The 23,657-nt window shown below is 41.9% G+C and overlaps 1 protein-coding gene across 2 annotated transcripts in view; it reads left to right on the top strand.

Annotated features, from left to right (window-relative positions):
- Positions 1 to 16,477, top strand: part of LOC143887592 (Acyl-CoA N-acyltransferase with RING/FYVE/PHD-type zinc finger protein) — a 33,241-nt gene extending 16,764 nt beyond the window's left edge. For both annotated transcript variants that reach the window (XM_077391682.1, XM_077391681.1), the window contains exons 5-9: positions 10,767 to 11,005; positions 11,552 to 11,638; positions 12,749 to 12,848; positions 14,960 to 15,173; positions 15,257 to 16,477. In XM_077391682.1, coding sequence (XP_077247797.1) covers positions 10,767 to 11,005; positions 11,552 to 11,638; positions 12,749 to 12,848; positions 14,960 to 15,173; positions 15,257 to 15,687 — 1,071 coding nt within the window. In that variant the 3' untranslated portion in view covers positions 15,688 to 16,477. The remainder of the gene's footprint in view (positions 1 to 10,766; positions 11,006 to 11,551; positions 11,639 to 12,748; positions 12,849 to 14,959; positions 15,174 to 15,256) is intronic.
- The last annotated feature ends 7,180 nt before the right edge of the window (positions 16,478 to 23,657 follow it).

Below are 23,657 nucleotides of genomic sequence, written 5' to 3'. Positions count from 1 at the left end.
CCGACCAGCTGTTGTCGGCCCTCCCCCTGCCGGCCCTCCTGTGATGATATTGATTTTTCCTATGATGGTAGGCGGCTGTTCGCGGGCCTGCGGTTGTTCGGGGGGCTCTTTTTTCCGGGGGCGCTGGCGCTGGTGGCGGCGTGCGTCGTGTCTGCGCGGGATCGACGTCTGCTTCGGGAGCGATGCCTGCTCGGGGATCGGTGTCGGCTGCTGGACCGGCGGCGGCCGCTGGACCGGCGCCTATTGGGTGACTGATGCCTGCCTCTGGACTCGTCGGGTGGATGTTGGACCTCGCGCGAACTTTCGCCAGGGCTCCTGAGATATTGATTCAGGTGCCCTTCTTCGGCCAGCTTTTCCAGCTGGAGGCGGAGGTGGAAGCAATGGTCAGTTTCGTGGCCGTGGTCCCCGTGGAATTCGCAGTACTTTTTGGCGGACCGCTTCTTTGGGTCCGTGGCCATTCTCTTGGGGGGGGGGGGGGTCAGGAGACCTGATCCCTGATAGCTAGTAGGACATGTGAGAGGGGAACCTTTAGTGGGGCGCTTCCCAGTCTTTCGAAGACGGGGATGGGGTTCCGGCTCGCCTGTTTCTCCTCGGCCCGTGGCCTCATGATCCTTCGGCCGTCGTTTTTTCTTTCATCGGGGCCGGGCTGGTTCTGCTCTCGGGCGCAGGCTTCTTCTGCTCGCACGAATTTGTCAGCCTTGGATTCAAGTTCCTGCAGGTCCCGTGGTGGCTTGAGGGTGAGATGCAGCTTGAGATTCGGATCGGTGGTGGCATGCTTTAGTGTTGCGACCGGTATTTGGACGTCCATGTTAAAAAGTTGGGCCAATTCGGCGTTGAATTTTAACATGAAGTCTCTTAGGGTCTCGTTTCTTCCCTGCTGGAGGGCTAAGAGGGCGTCCGCTAGATCATGGCGGAGGCGGTTGTTGGCGAATCTTGCGCTGAACTTCCTTCCAAATTCGTGGAAGGACGCGATGGAGTCGGGCTCCAATCTCATGTACCAGTCGTTAGCGGTTTTTCTTCACAGGGAGGCGAAGGCTCTGCACATGAATCCGTCCGACGCGCCCCGGAGCGTCATCACCCTTTTGAAAGTTTGGAGGAACTCGAGGGGGTCTGTGCTTCCATCGTACAGACCGAAACGGGAGAGGTCTATCCCTGCTTCTGCTGGGGTTTTTAAGACCTCCGAGGTGAATGGGGATGCCGTTTCCCTCTCCCATTCGTCGAGGATGCCGTGGGCGTAGGGCTTTTTCATTTCCAGTTTTACCTCTCGGATTTGCCTCTGCAGGTCGGCTATCGGATCTGTGCTGGGCGGTTGCGCTGAGGTTGCTACTTCTTCCGCCCGAGCCAGGGGCGGTTCCTGGAAACGGGCAGCCCGGACAGAGGGAGCGCGGCTTAGCGTGGCCTGCTTCCCGCTGTCTCGCTGGTGTCCCCTAGCTGCGGGGGGCAAAGGGCTATTCGCCGATGGGGACCCTCGAGTCGGTGCTCGCTTTCGCCGGGGGTGACGCTCTCCTGGCTGTTCCTCGTTGCCTTCGTTATAGGCTTCCGTCTGGTCCTGCGTTGTCAGGGGCCTCTCCGGGGCCGGAGGAGGCAAGCGCTGGAGTAGTTCTCGGCGGAGTTCGTTGAACATCTCCATGGTGGAGACCATTTGCGGTGCGCTAAAGGAGGGCTGGTGTCGGCCCGAGAGCGGTGAGTTGGGCTCTTGGGAGCTTGAGGTGTTGGTTTGTGCGCGTTGAGCCTGGCTCCTGGTCATCACCCCTATTTCTTGCTGTTGGGTGTGGTTTCTCATCGTCATAAGGCGTTCGGTACTCGACGAGTCCCACGGATGGCGCCAATATGATGGCGTCTGAATCCGGGTCTGCGATCGCGCGGTCGGTAGAGGGCCTCCGCGGGGTCTGCAATCACAAACAAAGGGGGTCAGGGGGTCCGAGGTGGGTCCCGGACGACCACTTCGACACCCAAGTCAGATCCTTCGACCAATCAATATAAAGGACAACGAGAAGAGGAAGGGGTTTGATCAGGGTTACCAGGACCAAAACGCGGGTTCTTTTATGGGTGAGAATGAGTGGGTCGGAGGGGACTAGCAGGGAGAGTAGGATCGAGTTCCTAATCTCCTCTGTTGTTGCCTCGCCTCTTTCTCTGGTTGTTCTGCGGGAGCTGAGAATGGGGGAAACCTCTCTCGAAAACGTGGATCCCTCCCTTCTTTCCTTCCCTCCCTTTTAAAGGGAGGCGGGCGGGCCTTTTCATCATTATGGAGATAAAACCTTCCTTTGCGAGATTGGGCCGTTCCCCTGCTTCGCTGGGTGTTTCCTTCCATAACTTGTGATGATGAGGCCTGGACGGCGAGAGAGCGACACGTGTCGTGACCGTATGGTCTTGCCATTTTCCCACGCCTTTCTTCATGATGATCTGTGCCTTATTTGTGCGTGGGCGACACATGGCGATATCTGGGGGCGACGCCGTATTTGTGTCCCATCACGTACTTGTTTCCTTGCATTACATTACCATAGTTTAGTTGCATTACTTTTCGTTATTTACGTCGTATATCAGCCAAAACCCCATTCTTTCCTTACCCGTAGTTCATGAGCATACAAACACGTTCACGGACTTGTTTCCTTGCATTACATTAGCATAGTTTAGTTGCATTACTTTTCGTTATTTGCGTCGTATATCAGCCAAAACCCCATTCTTTCCTTACCGTAGTTCATGAGCATACAAACAAGTTCACAAACCAAAATGGAAGACCGCGTTAAATCATTGGAGGACGATATGAACACTCTTAGGGAGTCACTAGTACGAATTGAGAGAAGAACTACAGCAACCGAAGCTTCGGTGCAACAAATCCTAGAAGAACTTAGGCAAATGAGAATCGTCAGGGACAGCCGCCCTGCAAAGAGTCAGTTAGGTGACAAGCCAGCCACTCATGTGGATGGACCTGAGTCTCATATAGGCCGATCAGATAATAATGTTGAACACCCCGTAGGTACAAGAGGCCCCCTTCTTCCTTTTCCTCAGGGCTTGCAATCTATAGCAAGAGAAGTCAACCCTAGGGCAGTGAATTTCCAGTTTTGATGGAAGGATGGATCCCGGTGCCTTCCTTGACTGGTTAGAAGACCTAGAAGATTTCTTTGAGTGGTATAATATGAATGATCTCCAGCGCGTGCGATTTTGTAAGATAAAACTGGTAGGATTAGCCAAGCATCTTTGGCAATCTGTTCAAAAGGATCTAGGTCTTGGAGGACAGCTAAATAGTTTCACCTGGGATGAGATGAAGACCATGCTAAGGAATATGTATGTTCCCCCTTTCTATCAGTCTCAACTTAGGAGAAAAGTATTAGACTTGACACAATCGAACATGACGGCCGCTGCGTACTTGACTAAGTTTGAAGAGCTAGCGCTAAAATGCCATATAAAGGAAGACTCTTCCATGGTTGTCTCCAGGTTTATACGTGGGTTGAGACCTGATATTATGAAAGAGGTTGAGCTCCATTCTCCAGAGACCATGGAGGATGCCATTCATAGGGCTCTTGATTATGAAAAGTGCTTTAAGTACTCCAACCCCAGAGGTGGAATGTCCCAAATGAGAGAGACCCAAACGAATAGATCATGGTCCTCACAGCAGACTGGTAGAGTCGGCCAGTCAGGACCAGTTGCTTCTAGAAACACAAACAATGTTTCTAGAGGTAGCAACAGCTTGTGTTCAACAGTTAGCACAAATCGCAATACAAGTCCAGTAAATTCAAATTTTCGTCAAGGCCCTGTGCAATCAAACACCCGTCAGTCTTAATCGGGTCCAGCGTGCTATAACTGCCACAAAAAAGGTCACTTAGCTTCTCGTTGTCCACAACGTACCCTTACTATAGACGAGGAGCATGGTGAAGATTATGAAGCCGACGATGACGAGCAAGAACCTGATGATTCGGCAGATGAAGAAGACTTTGATGGAGCACCTGATGATACACGTGTTGGAGTAGTGCGTTGTATTTTGTCTACGCCTACAGCAAATGATGATTGTCAGCGCACTAACATTTTCCACACTTATCTTGATTGTGGAGGCAAAGTCTGTAAGATCGTCATTGACGGAGGAAGTTCAATGAATGTAGTCTCCCAAGCAGGTGCTACGAAGATGAAGCTCAAACGTGAGCCACACCCGCAGCCGTACAAAGTTGCTTGGGTTGATAAGACATGCCTTCCTGTTTCCCAGCGATGTCTTGTCCCTATCACGATGGGAGATTATTCCGACAAGATATGGTGTGATGTCCTACCCATGGATGTTGCCCACATCTTACTTGGCCGCTCCTGGCTTTATGATATAGACGTACTTCATCATGGGCGAGAAAATTCACATGTCTTCAAGCACCATGGTAGAACAATTAGGCAAAAATCCGCGCTACTTGTCGAGAAAGTTAAGAGTTCTAAGCCTACTCCACCATCAAAGCCAGCTAAACAAAAGAGTCTCCATATCCTGAATCGTAAAGAATTTGAAGGAGCAAGTCAAGAGACAGGACACATGTTGGCTTTAGTGGATGAAGGAGCTCTTTAGCTCTCTTCTGAGCAACCAGTTGACCTACCACCTGAGGTCACCCAGTTATTAGAGGAATTTCATGATGTGATTCCTGAAGAGCTTCCTGTAGAATTACCACCCATGAGGGATGTTCAGCATGCGATTGACCTGGTTCCAGGTTCTCAATTGCCCAACCTTCCACACTACCGCATGAATCCTCTTGAACGAGCAGAGTTACATCGACAAGTGGAGGAATTTCCAGAGCGTGGTGTGATCCGAGACAGCCTTAGTCCTTGTGCTGTACCCGCATTACTTACACCCAAGAAAGACGGATCATGGCGAATGTGCGTTGATAGTCGTGCTATCAATAAGATTACAATTAAGTACAGATTTTCCATTCCCCGTCTTGAGGATATGTTAGATCTATTAGTTGGGTCGCGTTGGTACAGTAAGATCGACTTACGTAGTGGTTACCATCAAATTCGGATTCGTTCAGGAGACGAATGGAAAACAGCCTTTAAGACACCAGACGGATTATTCGAATGGTTAGTCATGCCCTTTGGTTTATCTAATGCGCCGAGCACATTCATGAGGGTAATGACACAGATATTACGTCCGTTCTTAGGCAAATTCGTGGTGGTATACTTCGACGATATTTTGATCTTTAGTCGATCAAAAGGATTACATCTGGTTCACCTTAGGCAAGTTCTTGAGATTCTTCAAGAATCTAAATTTTACGCAAATCTCAAGAAGTGCTCGTTTATGCAAACCTAGGTGATATTCCTAGGCTTTATTGTCTCGGAAAATGGTGTATCTGCAGACCCTGAAAAAGTGCGAGCAATTAATGATTGGTCCATTTCTACTACACTTCCCGAGGTTCGAAGTTTTCATGGGTTGGTCACATTTTATCGCAGATTTGTTAAGGGTTTTAGTACCCTTATGGCTCTAATAACGAACTGCATGAAGAAAGGCGAGTTCCGTTAGGTCCCTTCTGCTACACGAGCTTTTCAAAGTATCAAGCAGAAGATGATGGAAGCTCCTGTCCTAGTTCATCCTGACTTTTCTAAAGTCTTTGAAGTCTCTTGTGATGCGTCAGGAGTAGGGATAGGAGGTGTTTTAAGTCAAGAAGGACAGCCTGTAGCCTATTTTAGCGAGAAACTTAATGAGGCTAAACAACGCTTTTACACATGATAAAGAATTATACGCTGCTATACGAGCATTGTCCTATTGGAGGTATTATCTTTTACCTCAGGAGTTTTTCTTATATTCTGACCACGAAGCGTTGAAATACCTTCATTCGCAGAAGAAATTAAGTCAACGTCACGCTAAGTGGATAGAATTTCTCCAAGAGTATACTTTTGTACTCAATCATCGGGCATGAATTGAAAATAAGGTAGCCGATGCCTTAAGTCGTACGGTTATGGTCTTACAGTCCATGAGTGTCAAAGTCATAGGTTTTGATAGACTGAAGGACGAATATCCTACGTGTCCTGATTTTGGCATCATCCTTCAAGATGTCCATGAGGGTAACCGTCGAGAACATGTTGATTTCTTGATAAACGATGGTTATCTCTTTCGAGGTTCTAGGCTATGCATTCCCCGCACTTCCCTTTGCGATTTCTTAGTTTGGGAAATGCATGTTGGAGGCCTAGCAGGACACTTTGGCCGTGATAACATGATCGCGTTAGTCGAGGAGATTTTATTGGCGATCTTTAAAGAAAGATGTAGCGCGAATCGTGTCGCACATGTCAATTAGGAAAGGCTAAGAAACAAAATACTGGATTATATACGCCTTTGCCTATTGCCCACTCTCCATGGTAAGATATCAGCATGGACTTTGTCCGTGGTTTGCCTCGGATAGCTCGAGGACATGACTCTATCATGGTTGTAGTGGATCGTTTCTCATGGATCACTTCATTCCGTGTAGCAAGACAGCTAATGCCGTGCAAGTAGCTAAGCTGTTATTTAAGGAAGTTGTCAAACTTCATGGGCTCCCTATTTCCATTGTGTCAGATCGAGATGTCAAATTTGTTAGCTATTTTTGGCGGACACTTTGGAAACTTTTAGGCATCCAGTTGAAATTTTCATCAGCATTTCACCCACAAACTGATGGTCAAACATAGGCAGTTAATCATAGTTTAGGTGATTTGTTTGGTTGGAGATTGTCCTGGTACATGGGATTTGTTGTTACCCACTGTTGAGTTTGCGTACAATAGCTCCATCAATAGGACCACTGGAAAGAGCCCATTTGAGAGTGTTCATGGCGTCAACCCTCGTCAGCCTGTTGATCTTATACCTTTACCACCTGATGCCCGTCCCTCTCAGTCAGCCGATTCTTTTGCCCAGTACATCCATGACCTTCATGCTGATATACGTCGTAGGATTGCTACTAGTAATGTTTACTATAAGCTAGCAGCTGATGTACATCGTAGGAACCTTGAATTTAATGAAGGCAACTATGTACTGGTTCGTGTTCGTCTCGAACGTTACCCTCGCCATTCTTTTAAAAAGTTGCATGCTAGAGCCATCAGATTCGTATTCTTCGTAAGTATGGCCCGAATGCTTATTTAATTGAATTACCTGCTGATATGAATATTAGTCCTGTTTTCAATATTGAAGATCTAATCCCATATCGAAGTACCTTTGAGCCTCCTTCTATTCCTACCGATGTTTCTATAGGTCGGACTGCCAGCTCTGTTCCAGCACCAGTGCCAGTGGTTGCACCAGTGCCACCACTTCCTTCCACCACTTCCTTCAGACTAGATTGAGGCTATACTTGACTATCAGATCGTTTCCTCCCGCCATGGTGGTTTTCAGCGCTACCTTGTCCAGTGGTGTGATCGTCCTGTTTCCGACGCTACTTGGCTTACAGAGGACGAGCTTCGCCGTCTAGATCCTGACATCCTGTAGTAGTACCTCTCTCTTCACTCTCTGGAGGAGAGTTCTTTTCAGCAGGGGGAAATGATGGAGATCGGCGCCCTTTGCGCGTCTATTCGAGACGGGCCCGCCCTCCGAGAGGCCCATAGAGTTGTTTTTATTCTTATTTAGGCCCCACAGGGACCTTTTTGTTATTTTCAGATTTAGTTAGCGTTATTTTAGTCATAGTTCATGTTTATCAGGTTTCTATTTCTTAGAGTTCTAGTTTTAGTAGCTTTCTATTTTATTGGGTTATAATCTGACTATTTATAGGCCTAAACCACACGTTTGGGCTCACTTTTTGGATGATAATTGAATTGAGACGATTTGCTACCTCCCCTCTATTATTCGTGTACTTCTCCTCCCCTATTCTTCTCTCTCTTCTCCTCTAATTCTTCTTCTCTTCTTCTTCCCCTCAATCTCTCTTCAATTATTCTGCATCAGGGGTCCTCACTCTAATGGTGAATGGAGATGCAACGTATATCATAAATTATAGTTCACTTTTAAATGGACCTTTAGTCTTCTGAAGTGGTTTTTTTTTTAGCCCAAACCTGTCAGCTGTAGATTGAATTATCAGATGAGGATGGCTAGACCATCCTAGAGATGTAGTTGTACATGGAGGAAGTGGAGAATCCTGTCTTCACAGTGGAAGGGGATAGTGTGCAAGGTCAGATGGTTTTTGCTTAGCGTTATTTTAGAAATTTTTGGACTGTATCAAAGTAGGCTTGATGCCTGTTTTTAACTTTTTATTGAGTTCTATGATGATGCTATCTTAAACAAAAGCATTAGTTCATCATTCACAGGCATTATTTCAAAAAGGATGAGTTGTCAATACCGTTTTGTTCGACGTTTTTTTTTGTCAATGGGACAAGATGTTTCAGCTTTTCTTTTTGAAAAGGACGATAGAACTGGACAAATATTTTTAAATAGTATTTTTAAATAGTTTTTTGAAATAGTTAAAAATTAAATAAAAATGATGAGCTTCCTCCTTATGGCTTCGCTTTGTATTATTTTATTTCTTTATTTTTAAAATGTGTATTTTATTTCCTCTCTCTCTCTCTCTCTCTCTCTCTCTCTGTGTATTGACCATCTCGGTCGCTTTGTTTTTCAATGAAATTTGGCTACCTTGATCAAACAAAAAACTTAAATAAAAATTTAAAAAATAAAAAATTGTTAGACATATATAAGAACACTTGAGGAGGGCAACACTCGCCCTTCATCCAAGATATAGTAATGAGTGAATCAGCCTCTACCCAAACTCTCTAACAATCATGATTCTTCATATATTTTATTTCGAACCAGGTGGTTTTGACTTCGGCATCTATAGTTTGTCTGTCTCCCTGGCAACACTTGCATCTCTCATGAGTTAAACTTAATCCATTGAAACCAGCTTTTCATTCAATTATCATTACATTGAAACAATTCCATATTATATATACAACTACGTTTCAGTGTTTCAGTGGCGACCGAAATTGAAACTGAAATTTTAAACCTTGCTCTTTTGAATGGGTATAAGAATCACTTGAGGAGGGCAACACTCATCCTTCATCCAAGATATAGTACTGAGTGAATCAGCCTCCACCCAAACTCTCTAACAATCATGATCCTTCAGATATTTTATTTTGAACCAGGTGGTTTTGACTTCAGCATCTAGCGCTTGCCCATCTCCGCAAGTACCTTCAGCTGTGAATATTATTCTACAACTAGGATTCGAGACCCCCCTCCCTGGCAACACGCATCTCTTATAAGTTAAGCTTAAGCCATCGAAACCAGCTTTTTTCTCAATTATCATTATCATTGAAATAAGAGCAATGATAGATGCAAGGGAGCCCTTGCATAAAGAGCCGGAAAAGGGCCCTTGATTGGTTCCACATCATCAAGTGTAACCGCTTTCAACAAGTAAATTCGGTTACACTTGATGATGTGGAACCAATCAAGGGCCCTTTTCCAGCTCTTTATGCAAGGGCTCCCTTGCATCTATCATTCCTCTTGAAACAATTCCATATTATATATACTTAGTTCTATAACTGTTAAATTTGTCCATGCTTTTTGTAACACAATGTGGAAATCAGTTAGGAAGAAAATCGATCGTCACTTGGGAGAATGTCGTATGCATAAAACAAATAGCAATAAAGCTTTATTGATCTTATATACTTCAATGAGGCTGTAATTGGTCAAGGGCAGTCCCCTCAGGTTGTGAGGTGTTTTGGGCTAAATCATCAAAGGTAAATAAGAACTAGTTGTTGGTGTTTGCAGGCTTGGTAAATGCGAGAAAAAGGATGGGCTATTCTTAAAGGTTGAATTTGTTTTCTTGATGATCATTTCTAGATTTTTATAGACCTGGATCTCCATGGACATCATTGATTGAGGAGTTGTCTTCTTAGAAACATTCAAGGCATATTCCCTTTTGTCTTCTTAGAAACATTCAAGGCATATTCCCTTTCACCTTCTCTACCATTTTACACCTCTTTCTCTTTAAGAAATATGTTCTGATTGTCACCTCTTTTGTTTATTATTTAAATGTATGGAATACTCTTCATTAGGTTTTATGCATGTCTTCTGTTTAGAAGGAAAACCAAGTACGTGAACAGAAGAGGAATCTTTCTCATTTGTTTTCTCTACCTTATTTTTCTGTGACTTTGGAAGTTAAGTGACTTTTAGATCCACAGAAAGTTTTTGGAATAACACTTGAGAACATTTTTTTTAATGGTAACACTTGAGAACTTGTTATCATACTCATATCACATGCGATTTAATACCTATTTAGGAACACCATGGAATGTACTGGACAATGGACATGCATCTGCTTTGTATTCACATGTGGGCTGTTGTTATAGTTTCTTGCATTGTTTGATTTTATCTTGTTTACTGACTTGTGTTGATCAGTTGCCTGTCTATATTGTTTTTTTTTTTTTTGCTATTTGAGGAATTAGGTTTGATAAATGAAATGATGATCAGGGACTCCTACCATCTTAATATGTTATCAGAATTTTTATATGGTGCCCGAGCGTGAAGTCCCGTACAGGCAGTACCGCCCTTGATATTTGATCCAACAGCAACTCACTTTTTAAGCTGTTGGATCAAATATCAAGGGCGGTACCTCTGTCGTACCGCCCACACTTGACTTCACGGGCGGGCACCATATAATTTCTCTATGTTATCATATGTCTGATGTGGTAAGCATATACTTTACACCTGTAACTTATTATTTAAAATTCCCCCTATTTCCTGCTGTTCCTCCTATCAATAGATGAGGAATTTGGTAGAAAGTTAAACTAATCATGGTTGAACTCTTTACCTTCTGGTCTTTGGAGGCGCTTGGATGAACCTTTATTGCTTGCCTTCTCTGCAGCTCTTTAATCAATTGGAGAAGCTTCTCGGGGTTAAACATGATTTGGAAGCGGGATTTTCATGGACGCTCATTAAGCGTTTTGATGAAGACTCGAGCACATCTCCCCGCACACTAGCTCAGAGGGCCGAGTGCAATTCCAATCTTGCTGTTGCACTGGCTGTCATGGATGAATGCTTTATGCCCATAATTGACCAGAGGAGTGGTATCAATATGATTCACAATGTTCTTTATAATTGCGGGTAAGTAGTCAACTACGTATGTTCCTCGTTCACAGGTGCAACAATGACTATCTGTATTATCTTTCAGGAATTAGTAGTAGATGCTTTCTTTATAATTTAAGTATGCCAAAGTCATTAATTTAAGTAAAAGAATGACATCTGTATTATCTTTCAGGAATTAGAAGTAGGTGCTTTCTTTATGATATCTAGATTATCTTCTAGGCCATCAGAACCGTGCTTATGAGTCATGAATAATTGTCTTTTGGCTAGATGTCATTTCATTTTTGGATACTTTATTTATTGGTTCAGAATTTCGGGCTGCGCGTCTTTCAATTACCTTTTCTGTTGTTTCGATGGTTTTTTTGTGCTTTCTTATGTATAGTAGTAGCACTTCACAGCTGTATTTTTAATAGTTGTTTGGCTCTGGTGACCAAATTAACCTTTTGTTCAGCTAGATTGATAGGCATCTTAGATTATTGGCGTCACCTATATTACCAGTATTTGATAGTAAAATTTAGTTAGATCTTTACGCGGTGTCTTTATTTGATTGCTTCTTTTCATTTGCAGGTCAAACTTTAATCGGCTGAATTACAGTGGGTTTTATACTATTGTTTTGGAGAGGGACGATGAAATTATCTCTGCAGCATCTATCAGGTATGCATCTCCATTGATTCTTTGTGATCCATGTGTTGCTTCTACGAACGGGGCCATTACTATTAAATATCATTGCCGAAATGTCCCAATTTTATGCAGCTGATAGCTGAAGTACTAGAACTGGAATTCGGGTTGTCTAAATTAGGAGTGTCGGCATTTGGACCCATGGGCTAATCAGATCCAAAATTACCTTGGAATTTGATTTGGGCTATTCATTTTCTGGCTAAGCCTGATTTGAGTCCGTCCCATTGATATCCCTATCCACAACCTCAAAAAAATGAGCTAATAAACGGGAATGCTTTTCTTAATTTCAAAGTAATGATGAACAAAAAATAAAATAAAATCCAGGAACCACTCTTATGTATTTTGGGAATATCTTTTTCTTAGTATTCACGCCATTTTATTGAGAACACCACTCCTTATTTTGGAAATATCTTTTCTTTAGTATTCACTCCATCTTTGAGCTAATACAAAAATGTTGGGTATTGGAATTTGGTTATTGTCAAACTTTGCGAAGATACTTGATTGTTTAAATGAACAACTGGCTTCTTTCTGGCAAAAAGAAAAAAAAAATGGAAGTTATTTCAAGGGCCAAGGAGCAGATTTCAAACACCGAGAATGCTTTTCTTAATTTCAAAACAATGAAGAAGAAAAAGTAAAATCTAGTAAGCACTCTTTCTTATCTTGGAAACATCTATTTTTACTATTCACTCCATTTTCTTTCAGAACACCACGGTTTCTTATTTTGGAAATATCTTTTTAGTATTCACTCTATTTATTTTTATAACTGTTCCATTTCAATATATGGAAATTCATCATTCAGGAAACACCTTTCCTTAGTTTTATGTTTCTGCTTTACCCCCTGACCTATGAATATGTGCCTAATTATCTCTACCCACATTTCTCTTTAAGCTCAGTGTACGGTCAAATTAACTTTATCTTTTTCCTTAACTAATCAATGCAGTACCAGGTATCTTGCATGAATTGTGCATTCAGTCACTAGTTTTTTGTACGATCTTGAAACGAATGATATGCGAGATTTTTCTTGGTTGAATTTTTAACTCCCCTGGAATTTCTAACCTTAATAGGGCTTACGTCCTGTTTAAATAGGATTCATGGAACCAGGCTAGCAGAGATGCCTTTCATTGGGACTCGTCATATCTATAGGCGTCAAGGGATGTGCCGTCGACTTCTAAATGCAATAGAGTCGGTATGTTATGAAGATTCTCTTTTAATGATTAATTTCCTTCTGTGTGAATGTCGCTATGTTGACAGGTGTATATTGCTTTGGTCTTTTATTGAAGAGTTTATCATTATTGTGGTTCAACTTAGTGGGGATTGCATCTGTTTGACTAATCAGCGTCTGATGTCCCTCAGTGAGCTTTCTTATTTAGTGAATTTAAGCAGTCTATATTTATTTCCATGGTTTTGCATTAGTTTTGAATCCTTCATTCAACCTATTTCGAGATAGGGCTCTAAGTTGTACAATAAAGCCTATGCAACTATGTCTCCAATTTGCTTTTTAGGTTTTACCCATCCAATTTCAGTTCACCTCTATTGTGCAGTTGTTTTCAGTTTTTTTTTATTTTTTATTTTTATTATTATTATTTTGAAAATGGTGTTTTCAGTTTTGACACCTTTTCCTGTAGAGATGAAATATCACAGTAATAATTAATGTACTTATTTTGAAGCTGTCCTATACTCCTATCCCTCAGTCACGATTTATTGCAAAATCTTCTACAAGGTGGTTGTTCTCTCCTGAAAATCTGAATTGTGAAATAGTTTTTTGCGAAATTGCCTAGACGACCTCTTTTGTTTATAATCTACTAAAGATGTGTTGTTTACAAATTATAATAGTTCTGCCTTTCGGGAAAAAATGTAATATTCTGTTTGGTCTCTTACCTGGACCAAGAAAAAGGACTCTGTGGCCTAAGGTTCCATGATTCCATCTGTTGCCAAGGATATCCCAGTACTTCCTAAAAGTAACCCCACCTTGTATATTTCGATGGAGATTTTACACAGTGAATGGGAAGGGTGGCTATATGGGAGCATCCCATCACTTCTTTTTGTCTTGCATATTTCGATGGCTTGCTATTCCCACAATATCCCGTGTGGTTTCTTCAGTTAAATGTTTATTTCAATGGTATTTAGTGTCTCCCACTGACAGAAGCAAATGACTGAGCTGACAAATTTGAAAATTGGAAAGTAGATTGTACTTCATTAATGACAATGTATACCACTGTTTTTCCCCTATAATTTTCACTTGACCGGGCAAGAAAAGCTTCATGTATATTCAATGTATGATATTTTGGAAAATGGTTAGTCCTTCATTTGCTTCAGTTTCTCCATCTCCCCTTTTATCCGAGCATTGTTGGATGGTTATCAAAGTTCTCTCAGATTTCTTATGCGGGCATGACATGGCATTGGATAGTGGGTACATCAAATTGTTGCCCATTCTGAACTTTTTTTTTGTCCGTGGGATATTCTAGGGCCGCCGGACTATTTTTTTTTAAAGGATTGAAGGCCTAAAGATGGTAACTCTGTGGGGTTTGTGTTTCACTGCAGAGTTTGTCAGAGGGTTACAGAGTGTAACTACTAGATTTTTCTGGATGAGCTTGTGCAGTCAGACAAAACACCATCAAGAGGGGTCTGGTGGATGTGGGGAATGATTTGTGGGGGTTTCGTATCCAAAGTGGTTCTATGGGTTGGCATTTCATTAAATCCTTTTTAAGCTACATTTTTGAAAAATGCATACTGAAAATTGCATTTTATTTTTCTAATAATGTATTCCATGATGCTTTCAGCTATTTCGGTTATAGATACTAGTGTTTTTTTATTTTTCATTTTTTTTCTTCTGCGAGTGATCTGGTATTGAACCTGGATTACGCTCTTTAAAGCACGATAGAGTACCTGAACTTTGTTCAGTTTTTTGTTTTCTGTAAGTAATCTGGAATTGAGCCTAAATTCGGTTCTTTAAAGCATGATAAAATACCCACACTTCATTTAGTTTTTTGTTTTCTTTATGGTTTGGATGCGGCTATTGCTACCCATTTGTTTTGGTCGTTGCCCCCATCTTTCGTATATTGAATTTTTTACTTGGTTCATGCAACGTACAATGACTATAAACCAACGAACAAATTCTGAATAAAAGAGATGGATAGCAAGAACCAAAGGAGCTGTCTCAATATCATTTACCTTATGTTTTCCATTGTATCTTTCATGGGATATGTGTAAAATGGATGCTGAACTTATGATTCTACGAACTATTTTGTTAGAACTTACCTCTTGATCAAATTATTCTTTCTGTTGCTTGTTTAATAGGTTCTCTTTTCTCTCAATGTTGAGAAGCTGATAATACCTGCTATATCTGAACTCATGCATACATGGACTATAGTTTTCGGCTTCAAGCCTCTTGAGGAATCACACAAGGAAGAAATGAAGTCCATGAATATGTTGGTTTTTCCGGGGACAGGTCTGTTATATAAGCAATTTCTGAAGCACCAATGCTCGAAAGCAAATACAACTGCCGATATAGGTAAGCATTACTTATTATAAATATCATTTCATCAATTTTCATAACCATCACCTTTGGGCTGACCTTTTATGATGTTTTTACAGTTAAGACGGCAGTTGAACTCGAAAACATCCATCTTCATAGGCATGAAGTCACAAACACATCTCTTGCACCGTCTGAACTTAGGGTTTCTGAAGAGGGTATGGTCCATGATACAAATGAAAGAAGAGACATTGTTGCTGTTGGCGACCCTGGTCCCCATGCTTGCGATGATTCCACTTACGACATTTCTGAGGTGCCTAAGACTTTAGATGCATCCCATGGATCTATTTTTCGAACTTCTGGAAGCGGCCATCTTCATAGGACTGAAGTGGCAAACACATCTCTTGCGCCGTCTTTTTTAGGGTCTGAGGTTAATGTTTCCGAAGAGGGTATGGTCCATGATACAAATGAAACAATAGACATTGTTGCTGTTGGTGACCCTGGTCCCCATGCTTGTGATGATTCTGCATATGATATTTCTGAGGTGCCTTAGCCTTGGGTGCATCTCATGGCTCTAGGTTTCAAATTTTTGCCGAGCGAAGTGTATGTTTTACTGTTGAGGTGCAGTACAAGGTGCCTGTTTCTTTTACCTGCGTGTCATTTCTCCTTCGTGTGGTTCATCATGATAAACCTGATCTGGAAAATCAATCTCTTTTGTGACTTTTTGTATCGAGCCTAACCTTCAATCTTGTGATGGGAGGTTCCCATAAAGTGGCTGTTGACGTCGGTGGTGGCAGACTGAATCTCCATGCTTATGGCAGGACTTCTGTACATTGTAGTTCCGAGGTGATCCGTAAATATCCACATGCGATTTCTGGTTTCAATTTCCAAGCTTCTGACTGGGTTAATGCACAGCATAACTGTGTCTGGATGAAAACCTAGAGGCTGCTCATGATGCTTCTTTCTTGTTTGTTTCCTATGCTGCTCATCCTGATAAGTCCGAGGAAGCAAATAAGTCGCTTGCAGTTTCTTCTCTTGAGTGTGATATTTATTACTCTGGTCAGCGTACAGGGAGTCAGTTTTATGTGGAAGAAGCTGATGGTACTGCTGAGTATAATTTTTGAGAATATGTGGAGTTCTATATATCGTGGTTCAAAGTTTATCACTCGAGAGTTGACCTGGTTGAGGTCTCTACTGTTGCCGATCAGTTTTCCCCTTTCATCACCAGCATCACTCTATTGTAATGACAAGGCAGCACTTCACATTGCTTCCAATCCAGTTTTTCATGAGGAAAAAGCATATTGAAGTAGATTGTCATTTTGTTGGTGAGAAACTTTAGGAGGTAGAGAACTAGAGATTAGCACCTCCTTCACTCAATCTGCCGATCAGTTAGCTGATGTGTTTACCAAACCGTTGGGGAAGTCTAAGTTGAGAGATAATTGTAACGAGCTGGGGCTGTATGATATATACTCAAGCTTGAGGGGGGAGTGTTGAAGGGTATTTTTAAAGGGCATTATAGTCTTTGTACATGTAACCCTATTTGGGAATATATATATATTACATGTGAGCACTCTAAGGAGATTCCATCTTCTCCCTCACTCTTCGTACACAATAACATAGTATTAGAGCATAGGGGTGCAACTCAGGTCCTGCGGGTCTAATTTTTTACAACAAAACCTGAGATTTGTAAACCTGACCCTGCCCAAGATAATTTCTCGGGTTGGGTTGGGTCGGGTCGGGTATTCATTTTTAGCGTAGGATAGGGACCAATTTTAAAGATTCAAGAAAAAAAACATATCTTCACACAAAAAATCTCTAAATTTACGTCATCAGGTGTATAAATTTAAGACCGCTATATTTTTACATATTTTTACATAACAGAGATGATCACCTCAATGAAAGCAATTGTATTTATATATTGGAAAGTAATTTTCTATGTCATTCAAGATATATTTAAGAAAATCACAGTACACCCATTTGAGTTGGGTCGGGTTTCAGGTTTTTTTCTTTAAACCCGGCCCTGCCCATTATTGATTCGGGCTTTCCAATTTAAAACCCGACCCTACGCAAGGCCCATGATTTCTAAACATGACCCGTGTTATTTTCTGGTCGGGTCGATGCGGGTCGGGTAAAACCCGACCCAAGTTGCAACCCACCTATTAGAGCAAATGGTCCCGAGTTCAAAACTCCCTGATTTTAAAATTCCACGTGTAGTGGCTAACCCAAATGAGGGGTCACCCGTGACGGGGGAGTATTAGAGTATAAAAGATTAAATAACCCCTTCTCCGACAGCTTAAGCTTCCGGGTAATTGGTTGTTTAACAACTTCTTTACTGTGTAGTCCCATTGGGAAGCTCGAACGTAGTGTTTTCATAAGGGTTTTGCTATAAGCATCATTTAATGACCATTGTGAATGATTTTACACGTACTTTTATACTTTTACACCCATTTTGAGATTTTTTTCATCAAAGTATGTCAATTTCATGATCCCGGTTCATTAAATGATGCTTAACCAGTGCCAGGCACTAGTTAGTAAAACCTTTCTTATAATCAGGGGAAAAATACACTTAGACCCCCTGTGGTTTCTGACACATTCAACTTAACCGCTAATGTTTAAAAAGTTACAAGTAGACCCCCTGTGGTTTCAAGTGGTTTCAATTTGTGTAAGGTAGACCTTCTCAGTTGACGGTTCGTCCACAGATTGAAGGGTTAGGATGATCCTATGGAGCTGATTTTTTGGGCACACCCTATCTATGTCAGGGCCCATCAAATGAACGCTTTGGATCATCCAAACAATTTGGGCCCACTGTGTTTTTATTAGTGTTTGGATTCGGGTATGGGTTTGGGCCTACTACCAAAAACACAATGGGCCCACATTGTTTGGATGATCCAAAGCGTTCATTTGATGGGCCTTGATATAGATAGGGTGTGCTAAAAAAATCAGCTCCATAGGATCATCCTAACCCTTCAATCTGTGGATGAACCGTCAACTGAGGGGGTCTACCTCACACAAATTGAAACCACATAAGTGTACTTTTCCCTATAATCATTCTCCTGCGATCATGGGCATGTTCAGTTGAAATTTGATGTGGCAGATGGCAGCCCATGAAGTCTTTTTCCTGTTGCTGCAATCTGTTGAAGCATCTGTGAGTAGAGATTCTGCTGATGGATAGCTGCATTAAATTTCGACCGAAATAAAAAAATTTTGGATTTCAGTCAACCCCGAAGCCGAAATCAGGGATACCCGTAACATTTTTTTTTTTCAGTTGAAATTTTGTTTTTTTGAAATTTCGTTTGAAATTTAGGGATTTCTACCCAAAAATCTCGATTTTTTTCGGCCAAACTTTGGTATGAAATAATTTTTTTTTTTGTTTCGTTGGATTTCGGCTGAAATTGAAATTTCTTGAATTACAATGAACCCCGAAACTGAAATCAGGGATGCCCGTAACATTTTTTTTTCCAGCAGAAATTATGAAATTTGAGTCGAAATTTTGTTTTTCTTAAATTTCGTTTGAAATTTAGGGATTTCTACCCAAAAATCTCATTTTTTTCAGCCAAACTTTGGTATGAAATAAAATAATATTTTTTTTTGTTTCATTGGATTTCGGCCGAAATTTCATTTCAGCAAAAAATTCGATTTCGGTGAAGGCCAAAACTCATTCCGAAACTGAAATTTGAAACCATGATTTACTGGGACCTACCAGTGTGCCAAATGCCCATGTAAGAATGCTGGCTTGTTATGTGTGCCCTTCTATTTGTCTGCCCATTTGTGGCTATTGAGATGTGTACTCGTGACTGCGTGATTTGACCTCAAGGTTCATGTTACTGAATTTGTAGCCTTGGTTTTACCCTGAGGATGAAACACTAGTGATGAGCACATTTATGTGTGAATGGTAGTGATAGGAAATATGCATGTTTTATCATTTAAAGCGGTACTACTAAGGTATTCGCTTGTTTTTGGTGTTTTAGGGTTCTAATTGGAGTTTTGAAGAAATTGAAGGTAAAAGATGAAATATTGAAGAGAAATAACCAATTTCCAATGTTGGCCGAATTTAACTAGAGATTAAGGTGGCTGAATTATACGCAACCCAAATTATCTTGTGGCACAAAAAATTGATGATCTGCATCGTCCTATGAGACTTATTAAGGGGCCGTGATCAATTCACCTTATGGTCCATTTTAGATTGAGATAGAGGGTGGAAATTTTGATTACAAATGATGATCCGAACCATTCGTTGGGCAACCTAACCGTTGGATTTTTGCATCACCTATTGTGGCTTATCAATTGGGGAGTTTGGATCGTCCTATGGCTGTGATATGAAAGCAATTTGTGGGGGTACAACCAGTTCGACCAAATACTTGTCATTTGAACGGTTCATATCAGCTCATGAGAATGGTTCTGGAGGGCAACCCATTTACATTGTGGCCACCACGGTCTGGATTATCTAACGGACGGCCAGTTCAGTTTATGGAGATGAATTAGAGGGACAATCCATTTATGTTGAAGCCCATCGTTTGAATGGATTGGATCATTCCGTGGAATTCCATTAATGGGCATAATCAAGTAGCAATAAGACCACTAAAATGGACGGTTCGGATCAGCTTGTGGGAATGATTTATAAGACACGCCCCTTTATATAGTAGCTCAAACAAGTGAACGATTTGGATTAGTCCCATGATGCCCCAACTCTAACAACTCTTTCTTTCTTATTTATTTTTTAAGTAGGGCCCACTCATATTTTTCCCTTATTCGGTTTTGCTGTTGGATCTCAATTTCGGTTTTGCATGAAAAAAATATGATTAAAAAGAAAAGGGGGCATTTACGTATAATAATGCATGCATGTGCATGGCAACTGATAGCAAGAATTTTTCACATCTAGCTCTATTCGGTTTTTGGTATTTTGGGAAATATATGAGGGCCCCACACATTACATTTTGTTTCATACACAACTTGTATAAAATGCAAAGGGTGTTCGGTTGATTTTAGATGAGGTGGTTGACACACATGTCATACATAACACATCAACATGCACCTTAACCGACACTCTCTCCTTGCTATTTTGGATGATGATTACAAATAGAAATTTTCTATTTGTAGAGAGAAGACGCCAAAACAGCCCCCACTTTTGGCATCTTGTGATCCTCCTAATTTGGTGCAACATTCTTTTTTGCATTGTATCTTGGATTCGGTCATTCTATTGGGGCCTACTCTATGAATGCATGTTTATTTCTTTCTTAGAAAAAGACATGATGGGGGGAAAATTTTAGTAGGGTTACTCTCTGTGGACCCCGATCCGAGAGAGGCGGGGGGACGGGCCCCCACGCGAGTCTCGGGATCATCCACGTAAAGGAGAGCCCCACCAAGGAACTCTCGAAAGAGTGCCCCTCACAGCATGAGCGGCGATGTGAAGTGAGATACCTCTCGATTCGGGGACTAGCCCAGATTCGAGACGCACCTTAAACAAAGAAAGAGTCACCATCCAAGGAAGTGGGCCCTGGATCCCATGTTGTGCTCTGTCGCAACAGATAACCAGAGATATAAAAGGTCCGTGCCTGATGACGAATGGGGAAGGGATTAGGCGCCCCCGATTCGCCCAAGTGCGAGCACCTGGTCTCTTATGCCATTTATTATTAACTTTGAAGAGTTTTGGGTAAAAATCATGTGAAATGGGAACGAATATCCCTGAGATAACGTCTAGCTAATCATGCATATCTCGGAGATGAATAAGAAGCACATACAAAAAGAAATGAAAGATATGACACCTAAGAATAGCTAGGTTATGAGTGTCATGCCTAATTGGTGTCTATGTTCTGGTGGACAAACACATGTATGCTACAACTAAAAGTATAGGATCTGTACATGAAAGTAAGAAAACACAGCAAAACATACAATATGACAAACCCTAGACTCTAATGCGATAATTGACTCGGACCAAGATGGCCATCCACCTTAGCTGCACTACGTATCCCGGCCTCGGGAAGAATCAGAGCCAACGTAGTTCGGCGACCTATGCTAAACTACAATGCCTAACCTTCTAGGACCGCTATCCTAGACTCGATCAACTAGACCTGACTAGTTTTTAAAGCTTCTTGCGCCATTACTTAAGTTCAAGTGAATGGTAATTTTTAGGACTCCCTATATGCCATAACTAATGCAAGTGGACCCTACACCCTATGTGCGACTAGGCTGTGCGTCCTAAGGAAAACCATGGGCTATCTAAGCGCATTCTAATCTAGTCATCGGCTCGACTAAGTGTCTAACCGACCACGACCTGAGGCCTCCTAACTCTAGGGACACTCACACGACCAGGCATGACAAATCCACAAGATCAGGACAGACTCCTAACTCTAAGACACCCCAAACGCCTAGGACAGACTCCTAACTCTATAGGAAGATCTTTTGAAAATTGTTTGCAAGGTTATCTTGAAGAATTTTTGTAGTTTTGGAAGGTTTTGAAGTTGTGAAAATTGTGAAGGTTGTGAGAAATATTTACAAAAAAGATGACTGAACTCAGGATGCCAGCTGCACGCCTGAGCTGCCTACGTACCCCTCAGCTAGGGACCAGATTTTCCTAACTACACTCTAATGACTTGAGATTTTTGAGATTTTTGATTTTTCAGATGTTTTTGATTTTTTTCGACACAAGAGGACAGAATCCTATCATCATAAGGGGAGGACAGACTCCTGATATCCCCACAAAGGTTGGACAGCATCCTATGCTTTGCGGGGGGAAATGAACAGAATCACGACTCTGCAAGGGTTAGACAGCATCATATACCTTGCAGGAGCGGATGAAAATCACATGACTTGATGAGGGGATGGACAGAATCCTAACCCCTATGATGATAGGACAGACTCCTGAAAGACTGAAGGACTGACTCCTATGCTGAAGACTGACTCTGAAAGATGCAAGGACGGAATCCTAAATTTTATGAAGGGATAGGACAGAATCCTAAACTCTACAGGGGAAGGACAGACACCTAAACCCTAGGATGGTAAGACTGACTCCTAAACTCTCTAGGACTGACTCTAAAGAGGAAGAAATCCATTAACCTGCGAAGACTCTAAGGCAGGAAGGGAAGGAGTTGGCTCAAGAAGCATTCCGTCATAGCCGACGAGCTCGAAACTCAGAATGGGATTTTAACCACAAGGCCTGACTCTTCTCTTTGTCCACAATTGAGGTTCAGTAAATGAGTCAAGGAACAAAATTCATTCCTGATCTTTTCTTTTTTTGATACAAGGATTAAAGTTCCATGACAGCCAAAGATGAGGTAAGCACCCAGGAACTCGGATCAGTAAGGGTATTCCATGGACCAAATAGAGTTCAATGAGTTCAAGTTACTAATTCACCAAGCATCCTAAGAGATTGAGATCTATCCATTATTATGGTCGGAGGGTTAGAAGGGGGTTAGATAAATCCTAAGACGGAGACCAAATGAGGGCTTGGAATGAGTATCGACTCCAATGATGAGGGAAGTGAACTCACGCAAGGAGATAATGAATCAGGCTTCACAAAATTTGAAACAATAAATGAAACAGCATTAAACCCATCACAATCGTATTTACAAGTTCCCAATATGACCTAATAGCATTGGTAGGATCCAATTACAGTTTACCAAAATAACCAAGCTAAATAAAACAAGAATCAACTTCGAACAACCACACATGCAATGCAACATTAGAAAGACAAAAAGAATAAAAATAAATAAATAAATAAATAAACATAAAAGTAAATAAATGGATGAGATATTTGAGTTACCTAAGCGAAGAGCAGATGGCGGACAACGAAATGGGGAGATGGGGCCTCGGCGGATGAAACGGGGTTGGTCGGAGTGTCCGGAAAGCGGAGCTCGAGCTCCCCTTTCGGAAAATGCTCTCTTTTTTTTTTATTTATTTATTTATTTTTTATTTTTTATATATATAAAAAAAACGACAACCCCTCTTCTCTCCTTCACTCTCTCTCTCTCTCTCTCAGCAAATTTTAGATTTTTTAGGGTCTGGTGGAGTTGCAGGGAGGGAGAGGATGGCCGGTGGTTCTTCGGAGATGGGTTTAGGGGTATGGTGGCTGTTCTGCAAGTGATGGACGGCAAGTGGGGTTGGACAAGATGAGGATGGCTGGTATGGGTTTTTAAATGGATCGGGTTTAACTTTTGGGGGAGTTGGAGATGGTGGTTTGGCCGGAGCTCCGGCAGAGTGGGATCGGAGAAGATGGAGGAGGAGGTGGAAAAAGGGAAAAATGGGTTTGGAGGTTGAAAATGGTGGGAAGAAGATGAAGATGAAAACGAGACGGGTTTGGGCTTGGGAGTGGGTTTCAAGGAGTTGGTGGAGCCGGCTGCTGATGGGAGAGGGTTTGATCTTTTTTAAAAAATGGGTTTTCGAAGTGGTGGTTCGGTGGAGGAGAAGGCGATGGTGGCTGAGAATGGGCCGGCCGGATTTTGGGTTTTTTTTTTTGAAGTGGGTTTGGAGGTTTTAAAAAAATAAAAAATGGTGGTGGTGCCGATGGTGGTGGAGGAGAAGAAATGG

Source organism: Tasmannia lanceolata, unplaced genomic scaffold (genome assembly GCF_043159265.1).
Source record: "Tasmannia lanceolata isolate RefF3 unplaced genomic scaffold, GAP_Taslan_0.1 ptg000012l, whole genome shotgun sequence".
Lineage (NCBI taxonomy): Eukaryota > Viridiplantae > Streptophyta > Magnoliopsida > Canellales > Winteraceae > Tasmannia > Tasmannia lanceolata.
The sequence above is the reverse complement of the archived record's forward strand: the minus strand, read 5'-3'. Positions and strand labels throughout refer to the sequence as shown.